This window comes from Lates calcarifer, linkage group LG14 (assembly GCF_001640805.2).
Source record: "Lates calcarifer isolate ASB-BC8 linkage group LG14, TLL_Latcal_v3, whole genome shotgun sequence".
Classification (NCBI taxonomy): domain Eukaryota; kingdom Metazoa; phylum Chordata; class Actinopteri; family Centropomidae; genus Lates; species Lates calcarifer.
In genome coordinates, this window is record NC_066846.1 from 5450324 (window position 1) to 5469021 (window position 18698).

General features: G+C 41.3%; 1 protein-coding gene and 1 long non-coding RNA gene across 2 annotated transcripts in view; both read left to right on the forward strand.

Annotated features, from left to right (window-relative positions):
• The window catches only part of LOC108902164 (dynein, axonemal, heavy chain 2), a 56973-nt gene extending 46177 nt beyond the window's left edge, over positions 1-10796 (forward strand). Inside the window, exons 77-88 of the mRNA XM_018703907.2 lie at positions 53-201; positions 416-599; positions 878-1068; positions 1236-1427; positions 1915-2099; positions 3126-3360; positions 4613-4764; positions 5223-5337; positions 8527-8703; positions 9294-9368; positions 10143-10293; positions 10460-10796. Coding sequence (XP_018559423.2) covers positions 53-201; positions 416-599; positions 878-1068; positions 1236-1427; positions 1915-2099; positions 3126-3360; positions 4613-4764; positions 5223-5337; positions 8527-8703; positions 9294-9368; positions 10143-10293; positions 10460-10614 — 1961 coding nt within the window. The 3' untranslated portion in view covers positions 10615-10796. The remainder of the gene's footprint in view (positions 1-52; positions 202-415; positions 600-877; positions 1069-1235; positions 1428-1914; positions 2100-3125; positions 3361-4612; positions 4765-5222; positions 5338-8526; positions 8704-9293; positions 9369-10142; positions 10294-10459) is intronic.
• A 5676-nt stretch (positions 10797-16472) lies between these two features.
• Positions 16473-17776, forward strand: LOC127143272 (uncharacterized). Its single transcript, XR_007814562.1, has 2 exons — positions 16473-16577; positions 16965-17776. It is a non-coding gene; the product is annotated as an uncharacterized LOC127143272 (long non-coding RNA).
• Positions 17777-18698: the final 922 nt, after the last annotated feature.

Sequence of the window (18698 nt, forward strand, 5' to 3'; positions counted from 1 at the left end):
TTCCTTCACCACTGAATTCTCTCCTTCTCCCTTCCTCTCTTTTTTTTCCCAGGTGATTGGGAGAGTAACTGTAATGAGCTTCAGAAGATGTTGGTTGTGCGCTCCCTGCGTCCGGACCGTGTTTCCTTCTGTGTTACCTCCTTCATTGTTAACAACCTTGGCTCTCGCTTCGTGGAGCCTCCTGTTCTCGACATGAAGGCTGTGAGTGTCAGCTCTTGTCCATTTAACACTTGTTGCTTTTTCTGTCGTGAGTATTAGTTTTGAGGCTTTGAATTTGCTCTCTGGATGTGCTTCTTATTTATGTAATTCTATTTGATTGTAGCTCACACAGAACAAAACTCAGTGAGCCAATCAACCCAGTGTTAGAGCTACACCATGTTGACTCATCCATTCTCACTTTCTTTCTCCTCCCCAGGTTGTGGAGGAATCCACCAGCAGCACTCCTTTGATCTTTGTTCTGTCTCCTGGGGTGGACCCCACAGGAGCCCTGCTGCAGCTGGCTGAAGCCTCTGGCATGAGCAAGCACTTCCATGCCCTCTCTCTGGGCCAGGGACAGGCCCCCATTGCCAAGAGCATGATTGAAGACGGTGTCAAAAATGGTACAACACCAATTGCTCCATCCTTCTTCCTGCTCCTCTGACTCAGATTTGTTCTGTTGCTTAGCAGTGTTAGTTTTTCATTCCCCAACTTTTTGTTTAGTTTTGTTTAGTCACTTATGGTTGAGAAGGTATGCAGGGTACATGAATTATGCATTTTTTGCATTTCCCCTTTGTGTCACCACAAAATTACCTGAACACACAAATATATCTAGCCATGACATGAAAAAATCTAAACATGTTACATTAGCTTATCTGAAGCCCTATTTTTCTCTGCCCAGGTCACTGGGTGTTCCTAGCAAACTGCCACCTCTCTCTTTCATGGATGCCTGACCTGGATAAGCTGGTGGAGCAGCTGCAGGTGCAGAAGCCCAACCCAAACTTCAGGCTCTGGCTCAGCTCTTCACCACATCCTGAATTTCCCATTACCATCCTGCAGGCCGGCATCAAGATGACTACTGAACCACCAAAGGTGCACATGCTCACATATACAGATTTTCAGACTTGAGATATCTACAGGCAACAAATCTACACACACGTTCTTGTATACTGAGTTTTATTTGCAAACATATATTTACAGGAAGAATATGTCCTACACATAACACTTTATCCAGTGTTAACACTGCTTACTGTCCTCAGGGTGTGAAAGCCAACATGAAACGTCTGTACCAGCTGGTGACAGAGGCTCAGTTTAACCGCTGCTCAAGACCCGTCCTCTACCGGAAGCTGCTCTTCGCTCTCTGCTTTTTTCACAGCATCCTGCTGGAAAGGAAGAAGTTTCTACAGCTGGGCTGGAACATTGTTTATGGTTTCAACGATTCTGATTTTGAGGTCAGTGCCTCATCTGATACTGAAGGAAACAGTGACCGCCACTGGAAACAACAGAACAAAAACTGAAAGACCAATCTATTGTTCGCTCCAGTGAAGATTTTGAGATTAAACATTAGTGAATGTTATAATGAAGATGGTCAGGATGTGGTTGTGATTATGGTGGTGGTGACTGAGTGACATTTATGCATGGCTGATGTTTTTTTGACAGTAATCTGCTTTAAATAACAAATGTAGGCTTAAGTCAAGCAGAGAGACCATTTTATACCCTGTCAGAGTAAAGGCCAATTAGACTAATGGATAATGACAATCTAGTTCAAGTGCATGACACTGAACAGTACTGAACAGTAGTACACTGTCAAAATGCCTGTTTCTCCATCTTTACTGTTTCTGTCTACTCTCTGCAGAAGAACCATTTCACTTGGCCTCAGTGTGTTGTCTTGCATTTCAAAGTCAGTCTGTTAAAATCATCTTCTTGATGCAACCCCAGGTGAGTGAGAGTCTGCTGAGTCTGTACCTGAATGAGTATGAGGAGATTCCCTGGGATGCACTCAAGTACCTCATTGCTGGGGTCAACTATGGAGGTCACGTCACAGATGACTGGGACAGGCGTCTTCTAACCACATACATCAATGACTACTTCTGTGATGCTGCTGTCAACCAGCCCTTCTTCAAGTGAGACACTGCAACACACACACACATACTTATTTTGCCACATCTTACTGTATAAGAATATATACCTGTACTTTATAAGCACATTAAATTTAAATGCACACCACCGATAATTTATTCAATTTCATAAACAAAGAGAGATGCTCACATGCCTAGACATTTAAATATTTTAGTCTTCAGGATTCAGTCCCCATAAGAACCAATTAGTGGCTGCACAAAGTTGGCAGAGGCCTCTTCAACTCCCTGTTAAAGCTCGCAAGTTGCAGAGTGCCAGCACTACCAAGTGGACAATCAAATTATTACAACCTATGACGTGTAGACACACTGTGGCACTTGATGAGCACTAACAAAAGCTTTTACTCCTTAGCTTTTTTTGTTTGTTTGTTTGTTTGTTTCATTACTTGCACAAGAGGTTTTATAACACTGCATTTAGGCCGAGTGAATTACTGGTTGGTTGTTCAGTTGTGCTGAGGGACAGTGAGTGTCCTGCAGTACATGAAAACACTACCTCTTCCTGCAGCTGCCTCCAGTAGAACATTTATGTACATATCAATACATTAAACTAAAGTATATTTCTGTTGTTTATATTCTAAGGGTTTTGTATTACTGTACATATATTACTCCACTGAATTACATTAGGTGAGATGAAAATAATCTCTACAGGGAAAGTGGGTCATTGCGTTGGTAGGAAATAAAATTAGAACAATAGCTCTAATACTGTCGTCTGAAACTCTTGAGGCTGTTTGCCAATAAAATTGTGTATTGATGGTGATGAAAAAAATAAAGATGCAATATCTGTGTTTACAGCATCACAGGTCTGATGCTATGGCACTAGCTATTTATATTAATAAGTATACAGATAGGAGAACGTACAGTATGTTCAGAAATAAGCTCAATATGTGCTCATGTGTCCTGTCAACTATTTATATTGTTAAATTTGAATATGCAAATAAATGAAGTCCAGAACATGTGGATGACATATTTTTCCTTTGCTTCCTTGCTGCTTCATCCCTCACCTTTCTCTGTCAGGTTGTCCCCCTTAACTTCCTACTACATCCCCCGTGATGGTCCACAGTCCTCATACAAGGAATATATCAGCATGCTGCCACCCACAGAGCACCCTGAGGTGTTTGGCCAGCACCCTAATGCTGACATTGCCAGCCAGATCGCTGAGACCAGAACTCTGTTTGACACCCTGCTCTCCCTGCAGCCCCAGGTCACCAGCACCACTACTGCTGGGGTGGGGCCAAGTAGAGAAGATAAGGTGAGGGTGGAAGCAAAATGGGAGAAGGGGAGGGCAGAGATGACTAGTTGAGTATAATAGACTAGGATAAGACAAGATCAGCAATTTTGTATCCACACTATAATTGAGGAGTGAACTCATTCAGTAATTATCAGCTCTGTTATAGAGTATGTATAGAGATTAATTTAAGCATTGTAAGTAAAATCAGTGTAAGTAAAATTCTAACTTTCTGACCTCTTTAAGTCTAATTATCCTCACTCCCTATGGCATTCAATTTTAGGTCACAGTCTGAACCATATTCACTATCAAGCCCTCAGTTAATTCAACAAAATAAATACTACTGTTTCCTAATAAAGTGGAGTTCAGCCAAATTCCAACCAGGAATAATATGCTGCAATGCCTTGGCTACTCTACAACTGCAAGGTTGCTTGTTTTCTCATCTACACTGTGCCTGACACTGTTTCTGTTCTGTTAGATTAGTACCTATCTTAATCTTAATATTTTCAGCCAAGATCAGCTGTCTTTGTCCTGGAACAAAGTTCCAAATTAGAGCTGGATGTTATGAATAAAATCTCTCACGGTGTATTTTTATGTCACAATGTAAATGTTGTGATATAGTAAATTTTCTGGAAAATCATTTGAAAGTTTTTCATGAATAAAACAACCAAACTTACGTGACTTAATAATAATACACCCTGAGATATTAAAGCAATAGCTACTCAAAATAACAGTAATTGTAGCTTTTAAAAGGCTTTCTTCATAAAGCCAGTGTCCATATTTGACTGATTTTTGTTGATTGATTTTGTTACAAAACAACTAGCACGTAGTGATCCCACTCAGGTGACATTTTAAAATATTTCTAATTACCTGTTGTTGTTGTTGTTGTTGTTTAGATATGTCTTTCAGCTAATAGCTAGGTTATTATCTTTGATACCTCTAAAACTAGCTACCAATTCTGTACTCTCTATTGGAACAAACTAGCTGTTATTTAACTGCATCAGTAGTTTTTTTTGTGAGCTTTAAATGTGCTTTATTTGTTATGGTAGTATAATATTCCCCACAAATAGGTGTAAGCCCAACTGGTTGGCGTATGTTAGAATATGTGTGTCTGTTTTGGAAAGAATTACTATCAAGAGCCTCAGTGTGATTATAAGTCAGCTCCATGATCTGTCTCTGCAGTTTCTTCACGGCAAATACACCTGTGAAATGCCTTTGTAAGTTAACCTAATCCAATCTCATCTGCTTTTGTGCAACGTTTCATTGGTACCTCTAGGTATTAGAGCTGTTGGCAGACGTTCGTGGGAAGATTCCAGCATTGATTGACTACGAGGGCACCAGGTCCCTCCTCCAGGACAACCCTTCACCTCTTAATGTGGTCCTCCTACAAGAGATCCAGAGATACAACGCTCTGCTGGACACCATCATGTATGAACTCTAATGTGGGATAGAGGGATTTAGCAGAATGGCAGCAGATCAAATGGCTAACATAAATATTTCTTTCTTTCTTTCTTTCTTTCTTTCTTTCTTTCTTCAGCAGATTGTATACCAGTTTATATACAGATAATAGACATAAAAGAGAGATACAAACCAGTAATTTCAAGCATCAAAGATGTAAATCAGGAACAAGTGGTGTAACAACAGGAAATGGAGAAAAGCTGACTTTATACAAATGTCCTGGCAGCCACAACTCAGACAAAATAACAGTGCTTGATTTGGATCCCACATAAAATGAATATACCACATAGAACAATTACCCAATTACCTAGCCTGCTTGTTTGTATCTCTGTGTCAGAGTGCAGGGTAATTCTAGTTGATCCAGACTAGGAAGCAGTGAAAGGGGGAAAAGATAACAGCAACTGCAACTGTGTATGTTTGTGCGTTAGTTCGTCCCTGGTGGAGCTGGAGAAAGGGATCAAAGGCTTAGTGGTGATGTCATCCAGCTTGGAGGAGACCTTCCACTACATCTATGACGCTCGTGTACCGCCGCTGTGGGAGAAGGTGCCAGACACACACACATACACACACATAACCACAATATCCCATACCATCTTCTTAAATTCTCCTCCTTCTTTTAAAGCTACACCATTATACAACACAGATATGCCTCATTGCCCTCATTTTTTGCTCTGTTTATCTTTTCACTGCTGGTTCAGTTTGTCACTTCTTATAATGTATAAATAATGCACATACACATACTGTAAGTGTGATGCACACTCTCATGCCACATGTGTGACACGTGGTATTTGAGGTGAGACCTCCTGAAGTGAGAAGTGAGAGTGCACCTGCTACCTTCCTGTCTCCTCATAAAGTGGTAAGACACAGACTAAAATGAAGGAGTGCTGCCAGGTTCGATAATATTGAGACAGCCCGCTCTTTGGAAAATACAGTGCACTTCAATAACGCTGGGAAAAAAGGACTATGCTGAGACAGGATTGAAATTATAGATAGAATGAAAAAGGTAGCAAAGCATGACAACATCCAAGGCACAGTGAAACAAATGTAGACTTTGTTGGTTTAGCTGTGCTGTATAATCAAGTATTGACCAAGCATTTCTTTGTTAGTCACAGATAATGTTTCAATACAGCTATGTTTATTTTTCCCTTGCTAATTCTGGCCTCATTTGCATCTAAGCCTTTCTCTCTACAAGTGTGACAGATTTCTTTGGTGTGTTGTCATTTAACATAGACCATTCCGATTTCAACTCAGGAGTCCTGTGTATTGATCTTTGTGATTGTGATCTGATCAGCACTAATCTACTCTACTCTCTTCAGCCGGTCCAACAGCTGCAGGCCTGTCTCTGTACTGACTCACTGGTCTGTTATTAAAGGTGTATTTATCCATCACTCTGCCTGGCTGCACAGACACACACCTATTGTTCTCCTCTGTCCAACCACAGATGCACGCGCAGACTCTCACACTGACACACACACACACACTCAGTGATGGGGCTCTGGCAGCGTTCCAGCTGTAATTCTGTCTGAACGCTCCATTCTGGCTTCATTATCACTGGACCTCTCTTTACAGTGGGGAGAGAACACAGGGTGCTGTCAGCTTGGGTCAAGGGGCTAGAAAAGATTCTGGCTACTGTTCAAGTGTCTGTGTGTGTGTGCAGGCATGTGTATGTGTGTGCAGGTGGACGTGTGTGTGTGTGTGTCCACTGAGCAGGAGTCATTAGGGCATTTTGTGTTTATCTTCAAGTGCCTGATTCTGTCCTCATTATGGGCTGTGCATGAAAGAATGAGCGCATGTATGCATATGCGTTTGTTTGTGTGTGTGCATATGTTTGTGCACATGTATTTGTGAGTAGCTGTTCATCAGGTGGAGCATACCTTGGTCTTCAGTGGCAGAACAAAGCCTGCGTCTGTGGACTAATCGTAGTGTAATAAGCAAAGTAAACCTTCCAAGGCTGCTCCACTTTCCTAAAAAGACCCTGAGCTCATTGTGCTCTAGCCAGCGGCTTATTCCTGCTGGATGTACTGTATGTGCATGTGTGTGTGTATCTATTTCCTTTTATAGGAGTATTGGACAGCTATTAGGGCTGCAGTCTCCAGCTGAGCTTCCCTCTTTGCTACTGACCACTTGTAAACTCTGTCTTTCTCTTTTTTTCAATCTATCTCAGGCTTTCATCCATCTTTCTGTCTTTTCTCATTCACTACGTCTTTCTCTGTTTCTTTTTTTGTGTACTTTGGTTCCTCAATCTCATCATTCTCATTCCTTGTACATCTCCCATCTTCTTTTCCCTCCATTCTGCTCTCTTCTCTCTCCATTTCTCTTCATGCCTCATCTGGTCCTAGCAGAAACAACAGCCCCTCATAGACTCTCTGTCCTCCTTATTTATCCCTCCATCTCTGCATCCCTCTCTTCTCCGCCCCTCCTTGGCATGGCAGCCTGTCATTAGTTCTGAGCTCACAGACTCATGGCTTTAATTTTGGCTCGCCTGCCTCTCTGTCTCTGGCCATTTTATATCTGGTTTCTTCACAGGGCTCTGCTGTATATGTGTGTGTTTAGGTGCTCTGTAGCATTTGTGCATGTAAGAGATTTGGAAGAGAGGCATTTTTGCAAATGTATACAGGGTATGCACATGTCATGTGTACATGTGCATACCCTCCTGAGTGGTAAATGTGCAAAAAGGAAACAACCATAAGTATAACAAATATACATATAAAGCAGAGTTGTTATGATAATTTTCCAACAGAAGTGAGATGTGAAGTAATTCAAAGCAAGACACTGTCTGCCTGCCAGATCTGCACAGGCAAGCATTCCAGGGACCTGAGGCCCAAACAGCAAAGGTCCAATCACAAGCCTTCGGCCTAGAAGACTCTGCCTAATGTTCTACTCTGGACCAACTCACAGGAGGTCGAAAGTTCAGACGCTTAATTAAACTCTTAATGGGTTGAAGTGAATGGCAAGGACATAAGCTGTTTTTTTGTTGGTGGAATAAAGAGTTAAATGCTGAAATGACAGCAGCCAGCCCCACTGACACATCCTAAAACACTTCCCCTTCAAAAGAAAAGGTCTTTTGCTCTGTCACTCATCAGTATAGAACTACTGGCAGATTTATGGCAGCTTGAGGACTTGTGAATAATGTAAGCTGGAATTGTTTTATAGAGCCTATACAATATATGCTATTTCAGTTTGGGGCTTTGCAAGGTTGAGACTGGATTTGCTCATTATTTTTTATGTATTAGTATGTATTATAAATGGTTAATTGATCACTTGAAAAGTCAGTAATTGATTAATTGCCTATAGCCAGCAAACAGGTCTGTCAAAATTCATAATCTGTTGTCTTTTGTGTTCCTGTTAGATAATAAAACAAGGTAACATTTGTACCACTAACTGTTAAACATCCTCCCATAGAATCATGATTGTACCATGGTAGGTTATTTGTAGTGACTCATCAGTGGCTCTCTTCAAATCAAGTCCTTAAGTGATATCAACTCAACCAAAGGAAGTAAAAGTTGTCATATTAAAAGTTTCACATAACTATGTTCACACCTTACTGGTGAAATTTCACACAATTCCTCTACACCACTCCTGCATCCCTTTCTTTGTGTGTGGATAAGACTTATAGGCCATGAGCGCTCAGTGCTGCTGCATTGTACTGAACTTTTTCCCATTATTTGTTGCTGCCAACAGCTGTAAGCATGAAATGACTGTAGATTTGCCATGTCTCTCTCTGTCCACTAGGCATACCCCTCACTGAAGCCCCTGGCGGCGTGGACCAGGGATCTTTGCCAGCGGGTCGATCAGTTTGCACGCTGGGCAGAGATGGCCCAGCCCCCCATCTTGTTCTGGCTCTCCGGCTTCACCTTTCCCAACGGTTTCCTTACCGCTGTGCTGCAGTCCTCTGCTCGACAGCATAACGTGAGAGTTCACACAATCACATTCACATAGGCAGAAGGACAGTTAATGTAGTGAAACACCACATTAGGTTACACTGCTTTGTGATTGATGGCCGTTTATGAACCTGACCCAGTTAACTATGCAATTCTACAGCTGAAGTTTAGACTGAAAAACAAACAAAATCAAAACTACTAAATATTTGCATGAGCTACAATTCAGCTTCCAATTTTTGTCAGTTAATATATGTTCTACTGCACATATTAAAAACACTTGTTGATGCAGACACAGTCATTTTCATACTCTGAAGTCTTTCCCTGTGCCGGTTTGCCATACACAACCTGCTGAAGACACTTTCCCTCTCCATACATTAATCTCAGCCTCTGTGTGTCACAGCTAAAAATCACTTAATTTTGTACATTAAGAAACCTGAGCAGTTTATCTATTGTATATCTATTCATTCCATTAAGTTGTACTGTTTATTTGAAAAAAAAAAAAAGAAATACTGATATGGTTCTGCTGCAATGAATGAGAATGCCCTTGTTGACTTACCAGTAATGGTAACAACATTCTGTCCATTCCACAGTTAACATTGTATGAAACTGTTATTGCAGATATCAGTGGACACGTTGTCCTGGGAGTTTATCGTATCCACTATAGATGACAGCAACCTCCTTTACCCACCCAAGGTGACTCCCTGTAAACACATATCTATTTCCATAAAGATTTCCATAAACCTGCCATTAGACCACTTTTTCTGAGCCTCTCAGCTTTCAGCTGTCATTGCTACTTTCCATCACGTTCTTCAACTCTGCTCAAACATCGACAGTGTGGTTTATCCTGAAAAACATATTTTCATTCAAAGCGACACACCACTTTGTACTCCTCTCTTTACATTCCACAGATCCTCTGACTTTTTTTTTCTAATTTCAAATTTTTGTCAGTGGGGTAAAATATTTTCATTTGTCTTGTTGCTCCCTCTCCAGAATTCCTGTCATTGTTACTCTTTGTCACTTACTTCATCTTATTTTCTTCTCTCTGTATCAACTCTTCTTTGCTTCTCCTTGTTTCTCCCACTTCTTTCTCCATTTTACCTCCGTGTGTTCCTCCAAAATGAATGTACACTTGCAGCCCTCAGTACCTACAGTTTCCCATTCTCCTCTCCTTCCTGTGCCACTCCTGTTTTTCCTTCCTTTTCCCCTTTCCTTCCTTTTACTCTCTGTCTTCCTCTTTCCCTCTTCTCTCCCTCCTCCTTTTCTCCTGCAGCCTTCCCCTTCCCTTTGTTTTCACCCCTCCCTCTTCTTACCTCTCTCACTTGCATTACTTAATTGGAATGGCTGTTGTCATAAACTTATTGCATGCAAAATGTCACCTCCAAACAAGTGTTTAAATTTCTCCCCTCCCTCCTTTTCTTACTTGTTTCTCTGTTTATCCCCTCTCCCCCCGCCTCTCTCCCCCTCTAGGATGGAGTATTTATCCGAGGTTTGTACTTGGAGGGGGCTGGTTGGGACAAGAAGAACTCCTGTCTGGTGGAAGCTGAACCCATGCAGATGGTCTGTCCCATCCCCACCATCCACTTCAAACCAGTGGAGAACCGCAAGAAGATGGGCAAAGGTGAGTTGTTTGGGACATCCCACTGACTCTGTTATACTCTTTCCATCTTCCTCTCCTTGTTTTCTAATTTTTCTCCTGTTTTTTAATTCTTGTTTTCTTCATTTTCTCATGCCCTGTGGTTTCAGCTCTGTTCCTCTGTCTCTTTTGTGTGTGTGTGTGTGTGTAGGTATGTACCTGTGTCCATGTTACTACTTCCCAGTGCGTTCGGGTGGGGCAGGCCGACCATCTTTTGTAGTCGGTGTAGAGCTCAAATCTGGAGCTGTGACGTCAGACCACTGGATCAAGAGAGGGACTGCTCTTCTCATGAGCCTGGACAACTAAAGGCCTTAACACACACACACACACTCACGCACTGACTCTGACACTGTGATGTTTATTATTTATTGTTTTAGCTGTTTATTACTTTATATGCAGTTTATAAAATCCAATGTTATTCTAACTTATGATGTTCAAGTTGTAAAGAAAAGGCTACAACAGACATTAAATCACATTTCAAATTTCAATGTTGTATTATTTGTCAAATGTATTACCTTCTGTAAGGCTGGTTTGAACACCTGGGGTTTAGCAGTAAATTTTCTGAGTCATTTCTTCGCCACTTTGAAGTTGGTCTGACACAACTCTGGTAAGTTCTTTTTCTGTTCTCTGTCCCTTTTGTTTCTGTTCTCTGCCGTCAGCTGACCGATTATTCACTTCTCCCCACAGACCTGCATCAGTCTTTCCATGTTGACCCCCTTTTATCCTGCTCAGACATGGACTGAGAATAGTTTCCTACTGTGAAGTGCTGTATTTTACTGGAAACTTGTTTCTTTGTAACATCTGGATCAAGTGACCGTCTAGTCATGTAAGTGTATGTTGAGCTCATTGAATTCCTTGGTAATCTGATGAGCTATTATGCACTGTCATCTATTTTGTGTTAACATAGCAGAATTGACAAGCACCTGTGTGTAGACAACCCAGGGCTATAAAGAATAAAATGTATGTCAGATATGCACTAAATAACTTCATTGGAAAGTAATGCTTCAGTTTTGGAATGCACAGAATTTCCAGATATATTTCCTTTATTTTTATGAAGCCCCTAATATATATTACTTCCTGACTGTGCACTTATTGACCACAAAATCATGGAAACCCAAATCAGTTACAATTAACAGTTAAAATCTGTAATTAGAAGTTTTACATCTTTAAAACCAAAGAATGATATTTACACTGTGAAAATCTGATTTAAAGTTGGTGTGGCTCACTCAGATGGACTCATTTTCACACAGTGAGAACACACACATGCAGGCACATGTGCATGCAAACAATGCAGTTAATCAAGGTGAGGTAAAGGATATTTTTATGCTAATATGCATTTCCCCAAGCTGGAAAAAAGGACAGAGCGAGGGGAGCGACTGAAGGAGAAATGGACCTTTTCAAACAAATGAATTCTAATGAAGTTTCACGGACAAGACGTTTGGAGTCGGTCAGCATTGTGAGGGAGAAGGCCTGGACTTCCCCACTGGAAAGGACTCAGCCTAAACTCCTGAAAGGGAGGGAGAGAAAAACAAGAGAACGACCCTGGAGAAAGTGAGCCGGGAGGAAGAATGGTCCAGTAATGAGAGAGGGGAACCAGAGAGGGGGGGGCTGAGTTCAAGGTTGTATTCAGACTTAAGGATTGTCCCCCTGAAAGACTGAACACAGACTTCCTCAGGGTTTAAGAGCCTCTTTATCAGACCCAGGTCTGTGTGTGTGTGTCTCTGGTGGTCTCTGGTTGGGTGGGAGATAGAGGGGGGCATTCACAGCAACATGCTGAATTCAAATTCAAATTGGCTTATTCTCAGGCCTCGTTGTAACAAAAATATCAGACAAGGGAGGTGTTTCTTATGGATACAAGCTCCAGCTGAAATGAACTTGAATGTAAATGTGGTGTGGAAACATTTCAGATGTATTTGTTGTGTGGTATTAATTAACCTTCCTGTCTAATATGTTGGATTTCTTCCTTCCAGGACAGAAATACAGTATCTTATGTGTGTGTGGCTGCTTGAAAAAAGTGCTATAGTGATACAAATTAGCAATGTTTATCATTTTGTTAGAGGTGGTGACTTTGTGTTCAAACAGTGGATGTTTTAGTTCAGAGCCAAGGTTTTCAAAAGCTCCCAGTCCGCAGAAATATTCATTTCTTGAGGGCATTGGAAGCCAACTTCTTCCATCTGCTTATCCACTCACAAACAGCCTCTTTGAAAATTCCAATGTTTTGAAGAAATGTGGACATTTATTAAATAACTTTGATGAGGGAATCCATGTAAAGGATCTGGATTCAAAAATGTTATCTGTCACTTTAGAAGACAAGCAACCGGAAAGGTCTGATCACACTATACTGTCTCCTAATGAACACAGTATTGCTTAAATGAAACCAATCTGCAGGTGGGGATCCCCTGGCTACACCTCTATCACCCCAGAGAGCCAACTGCTTCAGAGCTACCGGCCTTGATGGGTTTGCCTTGTGCTCTTTTTGATTTCCCAGCAAGCTCTTGCCCTAGTTTTAGGTTTCTTGGGAATGACAAGATTACCAGACATCTCCACATAACAACTTTTGATTCCTCAAGTGGCTCTTGGCTCCTTCAGTACAGTTACTACTTCCAACTGAGAGCTTGACTCTTCAACCAAGTAGTTATAAGGGGGAAACCTGGGGACCAGTTGTTCTCCATTGAATAGTAGTTAATAATGGAATTTGGGCAAGTTGTACAGTGTGTTTGCCAGTGACTATGGAGGCGGGGCAGTTAATGTCCAAGACTCTTCCACCGAAAATAAACCTGCATGAGGGAAGAGAGAGAAGGAGAGAGAAAGGGAGAGGAGGGAGGGAGGAGGAGGAAAGGAAAGCGCCTTTCAACGGGGACAGAAGGGAAAAGAGTCTCCGTTTCAATGGAATAAAAACTGCGCAATTTCTTTAGGGACTGCCTGCTCGGATCGCGGTGGACCATTCCTCTCTGAAATGGATATCACTTGTGTTTTTGGATGATAGAGGTATCCGTGCCCATTGCAACCCGTGCTGCATTTGAAGCTACAGAAGCTGGCGATTTTTTACCAGATGGTCCTCAGAGAATGAAAAAAGAGCTGTGCAATCGTTTAGATCGGCGATATGACTGTGCAGAGATGCAAGATTCAGTGATGAGTCTGTCCGTCATGTCTTACCCATGGGCGAACACATCCACATTTCCTCAGCTCGGGCTGTGATCTATCTGCGTATACAGTGCTCCCCGTGTCGACGTTTGCACCTAAACGCGTTGTGGATGTTGAATGGGGTTTCATGTTTTTTGGGAGAGGGCTTTTAGGGGGCTGCGTCATCCGTGGCTGGAAAAGGAGATGGACTGCTTTGCAGATTTTCCACTATTACACAGTTTTAACAGCGAAGAGTCAGCGCGGCACCTCCCCAGCAGATTTTGGATTGCACATAAAAGGTAAGCATGATGCATAGTACGACTCTATCAGGCACACACGCTGACATGTGTGTTGTACAGCCTGTATTACCTAATTGTAGCAGGGGAACCAATGAGACTCCATTGAAAACAACCTGAACTACAATATCCTCATTCTGTGATAAATCTGAGCGGACACGATCAACATTACAACAAAAATACAAACCACTACAAGAGAATTTGTATCAGTGAAGTCCTGTAAACTCAAGATTTTGCACATGAGAAACACGTTCATCTACACGAAACCATAAGGCTATATTATTGTGGTGTTTTTTCATCGGGGGGTGGTTTAATGGTATTACATAATTACTAATACGATGAAATCGGCTGCACACTTCTAACTTTACGTGAATAGGGCCGATAAGTTTGTACACTGCAGCAGTTTCATATTAGTGTATGTCGTCTGTCCAAATTCATACTGAAACTGATGTTGGTGATGTCATGTTTTTTACGGTAAGGAAGGAATAGTTTACGGGAAGGTAGGTCTGGAGTTGATGTCGCAATCGCCCTCTGTTGATCTCGGTTACACGTTTATAAACGCACTAAAAAGGCGATGGATCGTGTCCATTGGTGTGATACGCGACGTGTGGTTGTGATATTTGACTGATTCTGGGGGTGAATGGCACCTAATTGAATGAAATGTGGGCTCGCTGGTGTCGGAGGAAGGAGTGTCGCATTTTCTTTCTGAAATGTCATGTGGTGAAGTTGTGGCGGGTTCTCTACTATTTCCAGGAAGAGCGTTTGAATTCTCTTCCCTTGGATTTTATTTTCTGTCTCCACCCCTCTCCTTGCTGCCCATGTAGCACTTCGGACATTTTGCCACTGGATGGCGACACAGAACAGTGAATTGGTTAAACTACACTGATGGTGGGGGTTAGTTTTGCTCAAGAGCACTTAAGTGGGGTGACTTGAACCAAGGTCATTGATTTAGTAACACGAGTCATATCTCAAATGCTACACTACAGCTCTTAGACAGGGGAATAAAATTAGCCAGTACTGACATCAGCGGCCTATCCACGTTACACATCAGTGATGTCAGAGCAGGTAGAAATGGTGAATTTAAACTCCCTGCGCAAAGTCCAAGTGATGTTGTCCATGTAGTACCTGCTGGGCACGCGCACCGCACCTGTGTATTACACAATAGGGTACCATTCAGCTGCGTCCAGATTCCTCATTTCATATAATTTAAATTAGTCTCTTGTTTGTGTGTCCACATTATAAAGTGACAGAGTTGAATAAACTTAAACGTGTAAGTATGAATAATAAGCCCCCTTCATTTGGGAATGTGCCGTTGATTAACTACATGTCCCACAATGCAGCGCAATGGGAGGAGCTGCTCTCAGGTGCAAAAATTTAAGCTAATTACAGGTAATGGCGGGTCATGTCCGGGAAAACGAACCAAACAAAACAACATTTGAAGTTTTGGATAAATATTTAGCTTGTTGTTATCGAAGTTTACATCTTACCGGTGTCGCAGACTGACGTCTTTCTTCGTTTCTCTTATTGGGACACAACGGTGAAGTGTTTATTTATTGTATCAAATAAACAAACTGTGACGCTAATGGGGCAGCAAACAGTTTACCGTACAGCAGTGTCTCTGTCCAGGTAAATATGTAATTCTGCTCTGAATATACGTTCAAATACGCCAAGCAGTTTCATTCGTGTTTTGACATAAAGTCTGGTGGAGACAAATGTAATGCTGGACAGTTGTGTTCGCAATGGTCCACACATAGCCTAGCTAAATTTCTAGTTAAGCTAAAACTAAATACGTGGTCTGGTTATAATAGTTTTCACAAGTATGCTACTGCGGCCAAACTAGGACTGAAACAAGATTACATAGCCTGGCTATAAACCTGACAGTTTACAGTAAGTTTGGATTTTTCTTATCTAAATTTGTTCCCTGTCACACCACTTTGATATGTAGCCAACTCAGTTTTAGCAGATTATGAGTGGCACATCCCTTACAGTGCCTCTCCTCCCCCACTGTAGCCTCACGAAAATGTCACTTCACCATTTGGCTACATGAAAATACAGCCCTTCATAATGAGTCATACAAAGATGTGCACTGGATGTACAACTTCTATTCCCAAATATATGCTCACCCCACTGCCCCTTTAACCTACCACTGTCTCAGGTGTTGCTGAGAAAAGCTTCAAATACCATCTGACTCTCTTGTTACTCTCTTGTTACTCTTTGTCTATATCTCTCTCCCTATATGACAGACATTTATTTGATAGGCAAATTGTTAAGCTAATAAGGCTCTTACTTAGATAAACACTATCAACACACTTCATGAAAGGACCAACTACCAACACTGAAGCAGTATCCAGTACCTCTTTGATTATCTATCACAGTATGTATGCACCCTAATGTACAAAGCTATGGAAATATTAACTGTACAAATTTACTAAAGTGCAAGCGTGTGTATTGTCCTCTAGATGGTGATACGTTCGCAGTCTAACCCAGCCATGTCTATTGTGAACAGCTGCTTCTTTCTCACAGTGCAGTGGCCACCAAATTTAGTGCTGTAGTGGTCCAAGTTTTATTACCCACATAGCCTCAGTACTTTTTCAAATCAATGAGTGTTATCAGATGCAAATTCTCTAATTTTTATTTTTAAACCATTTACAGAGAAGGAGTGAGGAACATGGCCAACCACTGTCACGCTGTGTTTGAGGAACCACCACTGCCTGACTGAAACCATGGGCGAAGTGCCTGACTGGGTGTCTGACCTTCTGTGGGAAAAAATGGGCAAACGTAAAATGAAAATCACAACCAGTCAAGATGGACTGCACAGTGTTGGAATGGAAAATGCTGTTGCTGGTGATGGTAAGATGGACATAGACAATTACTATTTTAATGATGATGATTGTGGATTGTTGTGGCTCAGACACAGCTGTCAGAGTCATTTCTTGATGTATTTCTTGACTTTGATTATTTAATTTATTTACTGTTGAATTTGTTAATTATGATAGAAACAGGATAGGTTATTGTACCGCTAGCATTCAACTATGGTGTTTTATTTACTTCATTTTAAAATCCAGTATTATTTCTGTTTCCTTTTCTTGGCTTTAAAATGCACCACAGTTTGAATTTGCTTACTTGGTTTTCCCACCATTGACTTGCAGGACATAACTGATAAATAATGACAGCTGGCTAATTGGGCTTGGATTCAGGTCAGGCTCATTGTTTATATATTGACATGTTTTCCTGCAGGGGAGCCTTGTGAATTTGGCTGCAAGCACCCACCTGCTCAGGTAAGACTTTTGACCTTTTACCCAGACTTTGACCTGGTTGGCTGTAGCCCGTAGTAACACATGGGATGTGCATGACATCACCCCTGTCAAGATGTTTGCCATTCTTGTCTGTCCAGTAGATGTATGTTTGTCTGAGCTTCTTCTTTCTAAAAGGAATGTTTGAATTGTCCAAATGTTATTGAAATACCAGTTTTTCAAGTTCACAGTATGTTCATGTGTACTCTGTGATACTGTGCACCGTACCTGTCAACAGCTTAGAAGTATTTTAGTCAAACTGCTTATGTTATAGAGATGTAAGAAGCTCTGCTGAAGTGAGATCAGATCATTGTAAAAACTGTCAGCCTTCCTTACTGTTTCATCAAAGATCATTTACATAGATGATTTTGTCTTCTTCTCTCCTAAAAAAATGAAAATCCACCAACTGCAACCATTAGGAAGAAAATTCCAGTGATTATGTATTATATTAGCCCCTTGTTTTTACCTCTTCTGTCTGTTGTATGGTCTGGTAGTTTTGAATCCTAAGGTGTTTGGGGTATAGAGGTTACCTCTCTGACACAGTATGTACCTCACATGGTTTGAACCAGAGTCAGTGTGACTGATGATTTTTTATTAGGCCAGAAATAAGTGTTCTGCTACATTTACTGACCCTCACATTTAAAAATGTCTGCCTCATTAGAAGTTGTCTTCTGTTTTCTGTTTGTGCTGGCCTGAACATTATGAGCTGTCAGACAGCTCTGCAGTGTTGGATTAAATTCGTGACGTGTTAACTTCTGAAGTTTTATGTTAAAATGTGCCTTAGTTTTTGTAGATTTGAATCTTTTTCTGTTTTTTTGGACAAGTGGCCAGTTTTACCACAGCTACTAATTGATTGGAATTGGGGCCACAGCCAAGTGGGCTTGTGCCCGTACGCACAAGCACGCACACACCCTTACTTAGGTGTACACACACCTAACCTAACACCAACTCTTGTTTCATTTTCACACACACAGTCCTCAAACACTCTCTGACACACATCTCAAACACTGTTTTGATCTCCCTCTTTGGGACAAAGACTCACACACACTTTCTAATGCCAGCGTCTCCCAGGACCCTGCCAAGTCTCAGACACCTGGGGTTTTCCATCACTTAGCCTGCTCAGCTTTATTACACACATTTACAGCTAACCATGAATCAGATCCACCACACACATAAATGGATATGCACAAATTCATACAATCCTGTTTAAGGCCAAGTAGAGACCCTCCATTACGCTTACACACATACACACGTGTTTAAAGCACAGTATAGCTGAAAGAATCTTATTAAGCAGAAAGAAGGGAGAGAGGAAGAAAAAAGAAGGGATAGCTGTGCAGCATAAAACCTTGAGTGGTGTTATGATTATTGTAAATCCTGGAGGAGTTTCTAACAGATGAAGGAAATACAGCATGAATATATATGAATGATTACTGTAGGAGTTGTTAAATCATTTGAACAGCATAGGCCAGTCTTCCTCATCTTAATCACACTTAAGTCAGTGTTTGCTTTCTTGTATAATCTATCTGAAAGTCTACAGCCTGTAGTTTGTATACTACTGGTCATGATAGCATGTGACAAAATGCTGATTCTCTATACATAGAACAAGTATGCACTGTGTATGTCAATGACTGCACTCCTCAGGCTCTGAGGGCTTTTCTGTTGAATTTATAGTAAATTC